At 38.0% G+C, this 14,893-nt stretch overlaps 2 protein-coding genes across 2 annotated transcripts in view; one reads left to right on the top strand and one right to left on the bottom strand.

The window, feature by feature from the left end:
- Positions 1-586: 586 nt before the first annotated feature.
- On the bottom strand, positions 587-1,501 carry LOC120630138. Its single transcript, XM_039899288.1, has one exon. The coding sequence runs from the start codon at positions 1,499-1,501 to the stop codon at positions 587-589; it is 915 nt and encodes a 304-aa protein (XP_039755222.1).
- Positions 1,502-5,420: 3,919 nt separating this feature from the next.
- The window catches only part of LOC120629687 (early growth response protein 3), a 39,034-nt gene continuing 29,561 nt past the window's right edge, over positions 5,421-14,893 (top strand). The window contains exon 1 of the mRNA XM_039898664.1: positions 5,421-6,215. Coding sequence (XP_039754598.1) covers positions 5,930-6,215 — 286 coding nt within the window. The 5' untranslated portion in view covers positions 5,421-5,929. The remainder of the gene's footprint in view (positions 6,216-14,893) is intronic.

Raw genomic sequence — 14,893 nt, 5'->3', positions numbered from 1 at the left:
AGTTGTAGTTTTCAGGCAATAGATTGCCTTGGAATGGTTGCCAATTTATCGCAGATATATTAAAGTCACCAAGAATTAAAGTGCGCTCTTGTTCCAGCACTGCAGCAGATGCTTGATCAGTAAATCTTTCTAGTACATCAAATCTAATTGGGGACGGCAGATACACAGTACATAGTGATAAGATTTGAGATACAGATCCAGACTTATATACTATATTAATCCATAGACATTCAGAAGTACCTTCCCACTCAAACATTCTATAACATTTATGTTTTTTCTGCACAGCAATCATAACACCCCCTCCTTCTTGTTTTAAGTTTGACTCAGTGGTTTCACGATCCCGACGGAATAGTTGATACCTTTCATCGATAATTTCATTATCGTATATATTGGAATTTAACCAGGTCTCAGTAAAAGCTATTACATCGTAATCCGAGTTTAAAATTGAGAAGTAAACATCAGAATACTTTGTCTTTATACCTCGTACATTTTGATAATAGATTCGTAACGACGACATTTTGAAAGATATATCATTATGTAAACAAGCAATAAAAAGTTTCACAAAAAATTACCAAACTATACTAAATTATACTAAAGTATGAAAAATGTCTGCATTTTTTATATAAACAACATCACTCGATATATTTTTCCTCATGAAAATATTTCCGTTCCGAGACCAGACAAATTGCCACTGATTTTCCTTTTTAAACTTTCTAGCCTGAGCATGAAGAGCCTTCGCCTCGGGGCTTAGATGTTCCATGATAAAAACGCCATACTTTTCGCCTGCGAGCCCTAGGTGCGAAGTATTAAGTTTATCCTCCTTGGATTTATTTTTATTGAATTTAATTATACTAGCGTAAAACTGGTCTCTTGTAATGGGGCTGAAAAACTTCACCAAAACAGTTCTAGGACGAGGGGAGTCTTTATTGAGTTTCGCTATCCGGGTACATTTCGAAATCTGACCTTCTTTAATGGGGTTCCCCGTTATTTTGCCAATCTGTTCGACCATATTTACCAAGTTTTCATTCCTATGTTCCGGTACGCAATGTATCTCTAAATTACAAGCTCTTGACTCCCTTTCGAAAAGGTACAACCTACTATGAAGATTCCTCACATCGGTACGTAGATCCTCGTTTACTTTTTTCAGGAGATGCATGTCATTCTTGGCTTCATCTAATTCGTGTTTTATCTCGTCATATTTTGATGAAAAAAAGTCAAGAGACTCCTGCATGATGTTAAATTTTTCATCAATTAGATTAAGCAAAGCACGTTTCTGCTCCTCCTGGGACTTAGATAGACTGTTCAGGATGTCAGTTTTAAACGATTGGAAGTCCTGAGAATATTTTGAGGACGTGCTATCAGATACACCAACAAGCTCAACGCCTTTAACGGGCGTGCTGTCAGAGTTTTTAGGGCCCTTCTTACTCACGGCTTTACATGCTGGACATTTCCATGTCGCTTTATATGAAGCTGATAGTTTATTATAATTTTCCTTGGTCATACTTATGCATAAATAATGAAATGTAGAAGCGCAAAGCGAGCATTTTATCAATTCCTTTGACTCAAGGGTAGAACTGCAAGCAACACAAATAAGTGGCATACTGCTTTCTTCGTTGCGCACAAGCGATAATAAACTTTGAAGCGATAGGAACTGCGTTCAGGTTAAGAAGTACCTAACCACGCAAGCGAGTGATGCAACATGCGATGCAATAGATGCGAGTGTACCGTTCTTCGAGTGTGTCGTGTAAGTTCTTTAGCCTAGAGCGATTATTGGTATTGGTATCGTTCGCATCACCAATGATCTCGTCAAGGTTAGTGCAGAATTCTGTGTACATATATACGCTTATATACAGTAATACATTGTATAAACTGGATAGTGGACTGTATCATATGCGTACAGTATTCTGTAATAGCAGTAAGTGAAGTTATATTAAAAACTTAAAAAAATATTTGAATTGATTAATTTTAAAATCACTACAGTATAATAGTGAGTTCTACATATAGTTTTATACAAAACAAAGTATTTATTGTCGTAAGACATATGTTGTTGTGTTGTGTATTTATTTTATTTTTTTGTTCGTACCAAGTACTTTTTAGTCTGTACTTATAAGCAGACAGATACTGTTCGAGAATATTCACGAACATCGACCCCAACAGCCCGCCCACATCCCGCCTTTGAATCTCTAAGAAAGCGGGCGGGAAAATGCATCAGCCAATAGATACCTATTGCATAAACGGCTCAATAATGTGTGGCCTCGTAGCCACTCATTAGTCGATAGCGTTAGTTGAGTAAGACTGGTAGACTCTGTAAATTTAGAAGAGAACTTGGCTTCCTTCAGAGTTTGGTCTTATCACTAACAAAGAATAGTAATCGTTAAAAGTAGAATCGAAATGGCATTGCGAGTTGATTCATATGTAGAAGATTAACAAAGAAAATTTCTAACGTCTTTACTTTCGGCTTCATATAAGTGGCAGTAGTTTCCAATACAAAGGGAGTTATTAAAATTGGTTTACACTTGACGAAGTTATGGAATAAATCCTTCAAACACTTTCATCCCCTGTCCCAAGGGAACTTTTCTTAACTCCCTCTCCCTCTTTCTTAACTTTTAAGATTAAAAGTATCCTAGTATGTCCTGTAGTATTTTATGTAGTATTATGTGTGTCTACCTCGTAATCGTAATATCAATTTAAATTGTGGCAAGTTGCCTTTAAATTTATTCAGTACAGGCAGTCAAGACAGGCAGACAAACAGACAAAAATTTCAATAGATTTGGTTTAGGTTTGCTTTGGTTTAGTAGCGATTATAGTGCTATCCAAAAAAATTTATTAAATTTTTTTTTATTATAAGTATAGATATAGATATTTTATAGACTTAGATTGGCATTTTTAAATATCTTCAATAAAAACGGGAGATTTACAATGAGATGCCGCTAAAATGTTATTGTATGGCCCCCTAGAATCGATTGAAATGCCAATCGCATTTGAAAATTACTCAATATATTTTCATCTTACACTTACACGTATCTGTATTTTGTTGAGGAAAACCCTTATAACATTCAAAGTTTCCTGTTTGTGATTGATTTCTTCGGACAATTTCTGCGTAGGTTGTTAAGATCCACTTGCAAAATTATTAACTTATCTTGAAAATATTTATATAATTAAAATATTACTGCTTGTACAACGCAAATAGAAATCACGTAGGGTTGATTTTGATTTACTTATGTTTGCAAAAAGTAATATTCTTTCGAAACAAGTAGGTAGATACTTAACTAATTAAGTGGCTACGTTGCGATGCTAATTCGCTTTTATGTGTTTTTTTTTTTAATTTGAGAGTAATTAAAGTTATCAATTTCTATATTATGTCTACATTAAAATTACATTTAAATGTTTTATTTATATTTAGATGATAACTACTTACCTACCCACTACCTATTAAGATGTAAAAAAATTGTTAAATCGATGGTCAAACATTTTTTTTAATATGGTAGTTCATCAACCTATTGCCTCTAACACCGGCAACAAAGCCTTCAGGCAGTATTACAGCATTGCAACAATGCTGCTCGACGGCTGAAATAATAAGCATGGCTGTAATACCCGGACGAGTTCTGTTACAAGAAGCTCTACTACGAAAAGAAGGGAAGACTAAAGGAGGTTAAAAGTGATTCGTTAGTACTGCAGTTGTATTCAGAGTTCTATGGTTGCATTTTTTGTAATCATCAAATACTTAAGTGATGAAAAACTTATCAAGAATATTAACTGTAATCATACTCTTTATATGACCCTGTGGCATGTACACTATGATAATAAAACAGAAAAAAAAATATGAAAAAGAAGCGAACGATTGAGTGAATACAACCCAGGAAATGAAGGCAACCCATTGGTTAAGAAGGGGTTTACTTATGCGCACCGATGTTTATGGGTGATTCTCAACACAAAAAAATATGGTGCTTGTACATGATGCATGCTGAAGCCAAGTTTAGTTTTTTCGTGAGGTTTTTGGATTATTAGGAGATTAGGTAATAGGTACAAAAAACTGTTTTTGTCGCAAATGCATAATGTACCTATCTATGTCTAGATGGCACTTATGTTTTTTATTTAATCTAATCAATGGTAACAAACCTCTTTAGCTACGCAAATTTGCTCATGTGCACTAACGTTATATGTTCTTCTAACCTCTTTATGTTAGTTTTTTTTTTTGATAAAGATCTCTGTGAGAAAATCTCATAACAAAAAAATGGTGCAATTGCCAGTTTGTGTTTGCACACGGAATACCGTGTTCTGGGTACTTTTTTTTTATCAAGATGTTAGATTTTTTTATATTTAAGTACAAAGGAATGGATAACAATGTCTATGGACAAAACTGGATACTAAAGTACCGCGCGAAACATACATTTACGTATTTTAAATTGTGCGTAGAAACTAGTGTAGACCATCTTACTAGTAGTTTTTCTACCAACAGAGATCAATTACTTACGGTCAATTACAATATAGAACAGTAACCGTATCTATACAGGTGTCGAGATCGAGCCCTCCGGGTGCGGTCCGTGACCCGCCCACAGAAATGCTCTCTGACATTTCGCCACGCTCGCATCAACAGATGGTTGCCATGCCAACGCCTAAATAGTTCACGACCTTTATCTATGTCTTCATAAGGAAACAATAATTCAACGACTTTTATTCGAATGTATTTTTCGATAAAATCGTTTTCATAGCCTACCATTTTTTTTTTGCAATTAGGTAATTTCGGATTTTAGGATTTCGCTTAATTTTACTCATAACAATGAATGAGAACTTGTATTATCAATATCAATAATAAAGGTAGGAAGGAAGGTAATATAAAGGATCAATTTATTTCATAAGACTTTAAAGAAGCATAGAAGCTAAATCTTTGAAAGATTGTCTTGAAGCTATACATATTTTACAAAAAAGGAGTTCCAACAAATATTATAATTGTTTCATTATTTTACATAATATTATGACGTATATTTATTGCCTACATAACAACGTCGTCAATAATAACTATGTTACTAAAAGTAGCAAGCTATTACGACCTACATCGTCAATCGTCATTCTTTGCATACGGTACATACGTCGCTCTCAGGATGAGCAGAAACGTATTTTTAGCCGAACGCAATGGTTTATCCGATCTACGTAACTTCTCGACTATCTCATCCGGGCTGACGACGTCACGGGAGCGCGTGGCGCGCGGCTAATTGTGGCATCACCAAAACGGTCTCCGGAGCCGTGCCGAGCGCTGCGCATAGCGGCCGAAAGCGGAGCGTGATTCAGCGCGGAGAAAGTGGCGGCAGCAGCAACGGAATCTCTGTGACGCGCGAGCACGCGGCGAGCCTCCATGCCCACGCGTGCTCGCGCACCGCACGCTCCTCGCCATCACTACACTTGTGCGCCCCGTAGTTTTCGCGCGCCTCCCGTCGTCGTCGCGACGCCGCGCCATTTTCTCGCGCACGTGGGCGACGGCAGCCAAACGAGGACGCCCGGCTCGAACGCCATTAACGCGGCCGTCGTGAATGAACACCGACCTCGAGCGGGTGGCTGGCGTCCATTGATAGGGCGCGCGGCGGTCCACGACCGCGGCACCGCGCCTCATCGCACGGGGGCGGCGTGCTGAACGCCCTCGCGCCTCGCGCTCGCCTCAGTCGAGGATGTGGCGCTCTCGGCGCGACGACACTCTCCGCGTGCAAAATCTGTGTTCATTTATCAGTAGTTCGTGACCCTTCCGTGGGATACCGTGCCCCACACTGCTAGTACCCTATAATGTTCTGTGATCGCGTCAATTTCCTTAGGACATTAAGTAAATAAGTTAGGTCCAGGCGCTCGTGCAGCGGCGCGAGCGCGTGCAGGTGCAAGTGCGGGCGAGTGTGTGTGAGTGCCAGTGGTAGTGCGCGCGGTGCGGGGATGCGCTCGTGCGATGCTCTCGGTGATTGCGATGCGTCGGCCGGAGGAAGAGGAGCTGGGCGGGCGCGGCGACGGCGCGGGCGACGAGTTCGTGGACATCTCGCACATGCATCTGCTGGTGGAGGCGGGCCCGAGCGGCCTGCACTACCCTGGCCCGCCGCCGCCGCTCGCGCAGCACCAGCCCTACGCGCAGCCGCCCGCGCAGACCTCTGTCAGCGCCACGGTCACGTCCGCCACCGCCACCGCCACCGCCTCCGTCGACGATTTGTTTGCCCTGTACTTTACACCAAGTACTCATGGTGAGCATTAAAATGATTTTTAATTTCACAGGAAGTGTAGTCACCTTCGTTGATGAAGGATTCTACTCCTCACATCAGCCTCAGCCTATTAACGTCACTGCTAGGCATAGGCACCCGCTCACACTATAGGAGAGAGAGTTTCAGAGCCTAGGCCCCCCTTCTACTCCTAGTAAAACTACTATGGATACAATCTTAAACGCTTACGCATCCACATAAACATAGCACAATAGGATATTTTCCGTAATATATATGACTTACTTAAATTATACTGTTATACAACTAAATTATAAAAGTATGTGACTGCATACCGTTTTTCAGATAGGTTCAACTAAGTACTGATTGAAGCCAGTGATTGCTCTTTCAAGTCTCGTGAGCCTGTGAGGTAAATCGAAATTAAATTGATTTATTTTGAAAATTAAGTTTAAGCTATACCTACTCCGCAAAAAGCAGTAGAATCTGTATGGTGCTATTTATAATTTCTTAAATTTTTAAATTACATCAACTCTCCTGCTTTTCGCAGAGTATAGAAAATTAAGTTTAATTTTTATAACATAATATAGAATTCCTAAAAGTAACGCCTGCTTTTAGCCAATGTGAACTGTTTCACCGAATAAGACATAATTATTATAAGGAAAATATGCCACGATAAACTTCAGGACCAGGATATCGAAATCTTTTTCATTCTACCCGCCAATCGTCATAGGTATACTTGAAGATTGTTAAGTCGAAACTTCGTAAACTTTATTCAGTGAGGGACTTTAGTGGGACAGTGCCTAATAATATTGTTTCTTTCACGCACTCTTGGGTCTAACATGTTTTTCGATTTAAGTAAACACAAAGGACATCGATCGTATGTACTGTCCCCGCGTAAATAACCACACAGAATGATGCTGGAATTGGCATAAGTTTCTAGAATTAATATTATTGGCCACTTGGACTACTGTGAAAAGTCCCAAATAAAAGGAATGTTTTCATCAGAACTTGTATTGCGTACCAAAACGTACTAACGTTCATAGCTGCAAGAACAAACATTTCATACTTTCATATTATCCATCAAAATCTTTATACCATTGCAGAATAATACTCATTTATTTACTTTGAACTCTACAGCATTCACCTTTATGTAAGGACGTTTTTCTACTAGACAATAAGTTGGAATCTAGATAGATATACATATCTACTGTGAATATGTATGGAAACGCCAAATTTAAACTGTGCAGCTAGTTTACTTGAAAACATACTAAAAGTCCCCTTGATATGAGTTTTCAAGTAAGCAAACATCACAGCTCTAGCGTGAATCTGTAATTTATATCTCTTTTATACAGACGACCGAGAGATGACAGAACGTGATGATTTGACAACCCCAAATAACGAAATAACGTTAGATAACATTGATTACATATGTCACTATCGTAATAACTATAAATCTCACAGAGGGACCCGGGAAGAAGAAAGGCTCAAATCTAAACATGTTCATCATTCGAAAAGTATAGGTATGCGTCAGTAGGTACCGAGGTAAAAAATTAAACATACAGAAATATTTCGTGTCAGCAATAGACATGTTTATAAAATTTTGGTCAGCGTTCCGTCCATCGTTATCTGGACCGGACGAAGCTAATCGGCTGTGTCTGCGACAAAACGCTATCAGGTTTGCTCGCTATTACCATACATTGCCATTCTGATTTGTATGCAAGGCACCACCATTAAATATTATAAGAACTTCTCATTGTCATCAAAACGAGAATAAAAATTTTACCAAATATATTTTTTATAGATTTAAATTGATAACACCTATTAAAGTTACCCTACCCTGTTGTTTGCCAGTAATGGGTTTATATGATGATGATGATGATGATGATGATTAACAACTAGCAAAATTTCCTTGTCACATCTTTAGTTGGTAAAAATACGAGGTAGATAACTGATGACGATGCCATGAAGTGAAGGCGGATATAGTAAGATATCACCACGCCTTCTCGTTCTACGGGTGTCGTACGAGGTGAGTAAGGGAATAAAATGGAGAAAGGACAGCAGCATCCTTTTTTACCATCTTCCTTCCCTTCCCATTTTGAAAGGCCTGCTGGAATAATAGCAGTGGACTTTTATGCGCTATTTAAATTTGGATACCAGATAAATCATCATATACCAGTTCATATTACTATGATGGGAGAAAGACTTGTGTGACAAGCACAGCGTATTTTATGAAAGCTGATTGAAGTCTCTGAACACCTATTTATCTGGTTAAGCATAAAATTGAGAAAGGAAAACATTTCAATGGTCATTGGAAACAAAGAGGTCGATGGAGGGAACTTTGGAGGAGCGTAGAGGCCGCGGACGACCTAGGGGTCGGTGGAGTGATGGAGTTGAGAGGGTAATGAGGGTTCTGGGAGTTCGGAGCTGGAAACAAGCAGCTTTTGACCGCCTCAAATGGAGAAATATGCTTGACAAAGCCAAGGCCCACCCAGGGCTGTAGAGCTTTGATGATGATGATGATTCGAAACCAAAAAAATCCTCATCTGGTATTTGCGGATTTATTTCTCGCTATCACAGTAACTCAGACTCAATACAGCTAAAAAACAAGCCCTGTAATAATATTAATGTCCATTCCTTACAAAAGTACTACTTACTGGCGATTATTTATCGTTTAGTGCAAATTATTGATAGAATGAAGTATACGATCCGGATATTGCATACATCCCCTAGAGCAACGATGCTTAAAAAAAATTGTTCAATATTGTCTTCAATTGATTTAGCATACATCTCAATAAATTGAGAATAAGGGACCACTCCATGTTTGAATGCGGTCTTGACGAAGGATCGGTCGCTCATATTTTGTTTTCCTGCCCGAAACTCCTTCATAAGTTTTACGACGTCCTTCCTCCTAATATTCCCCGTCCATTAAATTTCTTAAGCTAGTTTTTAGTCGCTATGCAAAATTTGTATATAAATATATTAAATCTAACAAATTTAAGCTCTAAATATATCCCATTATGATTTATAATTAAAAAAAAATATATTTATATAATGTTTACTTTTGACTTTGGCGAAATACATCCTGCCGATTTGGCACACCTAAAATCTAAAAAAAGCAAAAGAAGAAGAATTGATTTAGCCTAAGATTAAGTTAGTCGTACGGTTAATCAATTGAGGATTAATAGTATGATTTAAAAATTCGAGGTTACTATACTATTGATGAATCTCTTAATAACAAGGTTGCCTGGAAGCAAGCCGCTCCGCTTTGATCTCACACAAGATAGAACAAAGATTGTTAAATTCTAATACGATATTGGAAAAGAGCAACTGCTGAGTTTCTTGCCGGCTTCTTCTCGGTAGAACCTGCCTTCCGAACCGGTGTGGTAAGGACACTACAAACGGACATACTTGCCGTTTCAAAAGTGCTTATATTTGCACATGTAGCTTGTAATTCAATCACCACTTTTCAAGTAGGGGGTAGACCGGAGGGTTCTAGATTAATAAGCCTTTCATTACAAAAGGGAGTTCGAATTCACTAGTTATATCCTCCTCCTGTTTAACGTCAAATAAAATCTGAGAAAGTTTGTTCATTAAATTTCCTGGACATCTTGGGGTTCAGCTTGGTACCCGAAACTTAATATATTGCACTAACCCCATGTTAACCGATCTACTTAACATACCTACGGTCTGATTAACAGCTAAATTGAACGAAATTTTGCATAAAGCTTCTTCAGGCGCAAGATATGCCTGAAGAAGCGTATAGGATACTCTTAAGCCTACGAAAAAAACGGCTCTTAGTCATCATTTTTGTCGATCACCCTCAGCTTTAATGTCTCAAGGCTGGGCGCAAGCCTCTTTCTTCATAAGAGAGAGAGATTTAGAACTTTGACCTATCACGCCTCTTCTTAGCCCCTTCCTCACCCCTCTTCTTAGAACAAGCTTGACCCCTCAAGCTCTATGAGGAACAAGTGTAAATAATGGTAGTTTCCCTACTCCAAGCTGACAGCGAATGTCTTCACTGAAAACCCCAATATTCGTTTAAATTTTACGGCCCGGAGAAGCCAAGACCTCGTAAACCGCTCACCACCTAACCAACAGGGCAGCAGTCAATGTTCGAGTTTTATTAACGTAAAAAGATATCTATTTTCTAGAAGTAGATATTTTTTTACCAGTACACCCACATAGCTTTTTCTATTAAGGAGTCGTGCACACCCCCTTAAGTAGCTTAGTATATTTTTTACATTCGAATTTTATAGAGTGTATTGAAGATGTCTGAAATAGGCGGAGCCAATAACGTCTACTTGGACTATGATTGGCTGTTGCAGAGCTGCGAAATAACGGTGAAATTGTTTTTTTCTAGCTAGACGGCTCTGATTAATTTTGTATTGTAGAGTCCTAATTAAGAAAACTAATTTGTAATTAGAGATCAGTCGTGCAGTTTTATAACAAAAATTGTCAATGTTAATTCCTCATTCTAGCCTGCGGACGTCCACTGCTGAGTCTTAAGAAGTGCCACCACACCCGTTCCTCAGGCTTTTTAGAGAGCTATACTTAGCCATTGGATGGCAATATCCGTAGAAGATTTCAATTCGTAGATTCTTAATAATTATTAACTGTAAAGCGAACATCTCCTGAGGATTCTCCGGTGTCGGAGCGAAACTTGCGTAGAGAGTACATTGCCGAAGATTTGTTTGGTGTGGAGCACAAAGATTGAAGAAGTTATAAATTACACCGTACAGATTCACCGGCTAGGTTAAATATTAAATTACCTATATGTAAACGTATATAATTTTTTTGGTGGGTATATGTATATATGCACCACCTACCGAAAAAGGTTTCATGGGACATGTTTCCTTATTCTAAATAATTATTAGTATAGTATTATCAGATAATTGAATAAAGTTGCTTTAGGAAAGTTCATAGTCGAAGGCTACGATGAAAATAAAAAACAAGAGTTTACTACAGAATCACAAAATTAGCAGCACCTAACGGGGTGTCAAATGACACTGCAACAGTCACGTAACAATAGCTTCTGGTATGCACAGTGTGTTAATAACAAGGTGCAACCCACGCTGTACGCGTCACATTGGGAACGTCGCGCGTCGGTTCATCTGAGGTGCCCACGAAAAGCCATTACACCTCGCAAGATGTTCCCAGATCGTCGATAGCTGGCCAGCTTTGAACAGCCCGCGCTTGCTCTCGGGGGCACGCACGTGCCTTTGTGTCGGCCCGCGCCGTCTCACGTCACTATTATAAATTGACTATCCACTCCTTACCGGACATGCCAACTGTTTTCCGGTAAAGTACATTTGTTACTTTAACTCATACTCGTAAGGGAATGTTTTAAGACATTGTTATACCGTGAAATGCAAAAGAGCTTCAAAGATTTTTTTCTATATTTGAAGGATTTAGTTGGACCTACTTAAATTATGGATTTAATGAAGTTATAAGGCAAAACACTCGCATAAACTGTGTAATAAGTAGTTTAGAAACAGTTTAGATTTTGGTGAAGTTTGTTTCAATAACACTTGTTTGCTTAACACTTCGACAAACGAAGACTTCGTTCACTCTCGATTTTAGTACCCATCCCATTTTTGGTTTAAAAACGTACTAATAATTTATTCCTCCTTCTTTTGAAGTCGATTTAAAAGACAAACAAATGTTCTACAAATCAATGGTATCCACCGATTGTTCAGAAACTATAGTATACATAGATTGATGGACGGTTATTTCTTAAAGCAATTACCATTTTCCCATGGTATAAGTTCCAGATTTTCCCAAAGTTCATAGCAGACTACAGCACGCCCCGCAAGAATAGTAGGAATAGTAACTACTAACCCAAGTTTTGTTACCGCAGTATTGAATGAATGAGTACACTTTTATTATACACCACCTAAAAATATAGAAAAATTGTACATAAAAATTTAACGCAAGTACCTATGCAATTTCGCGGCCTTATCGCTACATAGCGATCTCTTCAAAGGCGTAAAACACAACTCAAGAAGAGGGGTAGTTGGTGCATATAAATAAACATAAATATTTGCATTTATACCTATATATACATAAATACTATATATATAATAAATTTACAATATTATATATAGATACTGATACTATATTACTGTAAGGTATTGAGTATAATAGGAGGGTTAGACTGAGATTAGTCCATATGCAACGGAGGTCACCGAAAGTAACAGGGTGTTTAAATAATTAATTTATGGAACAGACTTAATTCTACTGAAGATGAAAACGATAACATACAGATAAACTGTTTTAGTTAATTTCACGGCAGTATACTGATACTGCTGTGATACTAACTGAAACGCTATAATAAAATACATTTCTAAAAGTTATTTCATTATAGGCTAAAATGCTGGTGCTCTAATCATAATCATGCTGTTCGAGCAATTTATAAAATTATTCTGAAATCAACATCATTACTCAATGGACTTAACCTGTTGGTCATATGTGGTTTTTGTTTCTTCTGTCCCCAGTGACAATATGTGTCTCTGCTGAGGGCATCAAGGTACCTTGTTGGACGTCTGCCAAATTAACGTTTACCGGTCTAAACTACTTATTGCACAGTTTATGCAAGTGTTTTGCTTTATAACTTCATTAAATCCATAATTTAAGAATGTCCAACTATATCCTTCACATATAGAAAAAAATCTTTGAAGCCTTTTTACATTTCACAGTATAACAATATTTCACAGTATAACAATGTCTTAAATCTGCGATTCTAACACCTCTTGTGGCTGTTGTTCTTGTGGCAGTGCGCGAACATTGTGGGGAAGCCAACACGGGCGCACCTGCGGAGCTCCAGTGATGGGGAACAATTGCTATCATTAGAGTCTATCGAGCCCACACGCTAAATATTCAAATTGTCGCAATGACAATGCGAGTTGATTTAAAAGTCAATAAATTATCGCTAATGCCCAATTTGCGTCGACCGGCTAACAATGGCAGTTCCCGCAATTACTTAAACGCATGTTACTGCAAAAGATACGATCTTAGTCCGAGGCGGCCTGACTTCGGCCGGCCAGTTATTGTCTCACCCGATACGAGTACATGCTCTGCAATTACACTATCGATTATAGCTGACTCAGTCCACTCCGAACCAAACGAACGATTGACTGCGCTATAAAACATTGTTTTTACTAACCGTAATTAGTGTTTCGTTTAAACAAGATTAGCCTTGTAGGGCGCAGCGGTTCAGTGTTTAAACGTGTATGTCCGTATCTTATTTATCGCTGACTCACAACATATAAAATTCAAGCAACGTCCAACTAAACGGCTTCTGGAAACCCAGAAACGGCATAAAGTATTCATGTCAGTTTGCAATCTTATTATCTCTTAGACCGGAAGATCTTGGTTCAATGATACCGTTTTACATCAGCAATGGTAGACAGCTACATTTAACGGAAACATTTTCATATTATTCTTGTGCCGGCCTTTATTATGAACTCCTAATATGAATAAATTTCAATCATCGGTCAATAATTTTCATGTTCAAGATATTTTGCCCTGCACCGCGCTCACTTTTGCTACCACGTCTTAGATTTACTAAAACGTGTTGAAAAAGTCGCCAATAAATGAAAATATCTTGAGTTACTCGTCGTCATTGGAACAAAATATTTACATATCCTTGTTCAGGTATCCTTTCAAACTGAACAACTCTTTCTTTATTGAATGGAAGTATATTTTTTCCTTTCATAAAAAAAAACCTTTTTGCTAAAAATTATATTTAACATACATTTTAAGAATTATTTTATGCCAACCAAATGAGGTATGTAGTATACCTCAAACCTTATGCTCACGAAGCTTAATATGTTTACGAAGTAGATTTAAGCACTATATCATGTGCAACAGTGGTATCGTATTATGATGATGATGATAATCACAAACAATGTTTTGTACGAATAATGTGCTTAATCACATTGATGGGTCAAGGTTTCCATCGAATAAATGCATTTTTGGATCACAAAAATACATGGGAGTAATCTGCATAAAAATAGATCAATTATAGATGCTTTAACTGAAGGCGCAGATTTAATCAATGACACGGAAATAAATATGAATATATTTGAAAGTGGCTTTTCTATATTGCCTTTGTTTGAAAGAATGCTGAAATTAGTCTATAATACTGAAACAGCAGTGTTAAGAAGAGTATATTATCTAAAATAGGTAGTTCCTGCCAAAATTTTAATAAGAATTATGGTTATTTCCAGGGACAGGAAGTTAATAGTAAAATGTAGTTTAAATATAATACACAGTATAATAAAGAGCAACAGTATGAGGAAATAAGTACATCGTACAACGTTTGTGATGATAATCTCCAGTAGCATTCCACTGAGCGCGAGAATCCTGCATCCCAAATACGTGACATTAGACTAATGGTGTCTCGCTCTTGCAACCTTATTGACGATCTTTCTGGCGCAGCGGCGGTCTTTAATTGGGTGGTCCAGGATTCATTTTCTCTCTGGATCAATTGAGGATCTTATAAATTTTAAATTTGATCTGATCAGGTTTGTTGGATGGATTGGCCGCGGCTAGCTTCTATACTTCGATGAAATCGTCCCGCCAAGAATCTTTGCTTGTTCATGCTTCCACTTTCGTTAGCAACATGATACATACCGTGAGCCTATGACAAGAGTGCAGAGTCTTTGCCCAACGGAAAATATCTGGAACCCATATACCTTAACACA

This window comes from Pararge aegeria, chromosome 15 (assembly GCF_905163445.1).
Source record: "Pararge aegeria chromosome 15, ilParAegt1.1, whole genome shotgun sequence".
Taxonomy (NCBI): domain Eukaryota; kingdom Metazoa; phylum Arthropoda; class Insecta; order Lepidoptera; family Nymphalidae; genus Pararge; species Pararge aegeria.
The sequence above is the reverse complement of the archived record's forward strand: the minus strand, read 5'-3'. Positions and strand labels throughout refer to the sequence as shown.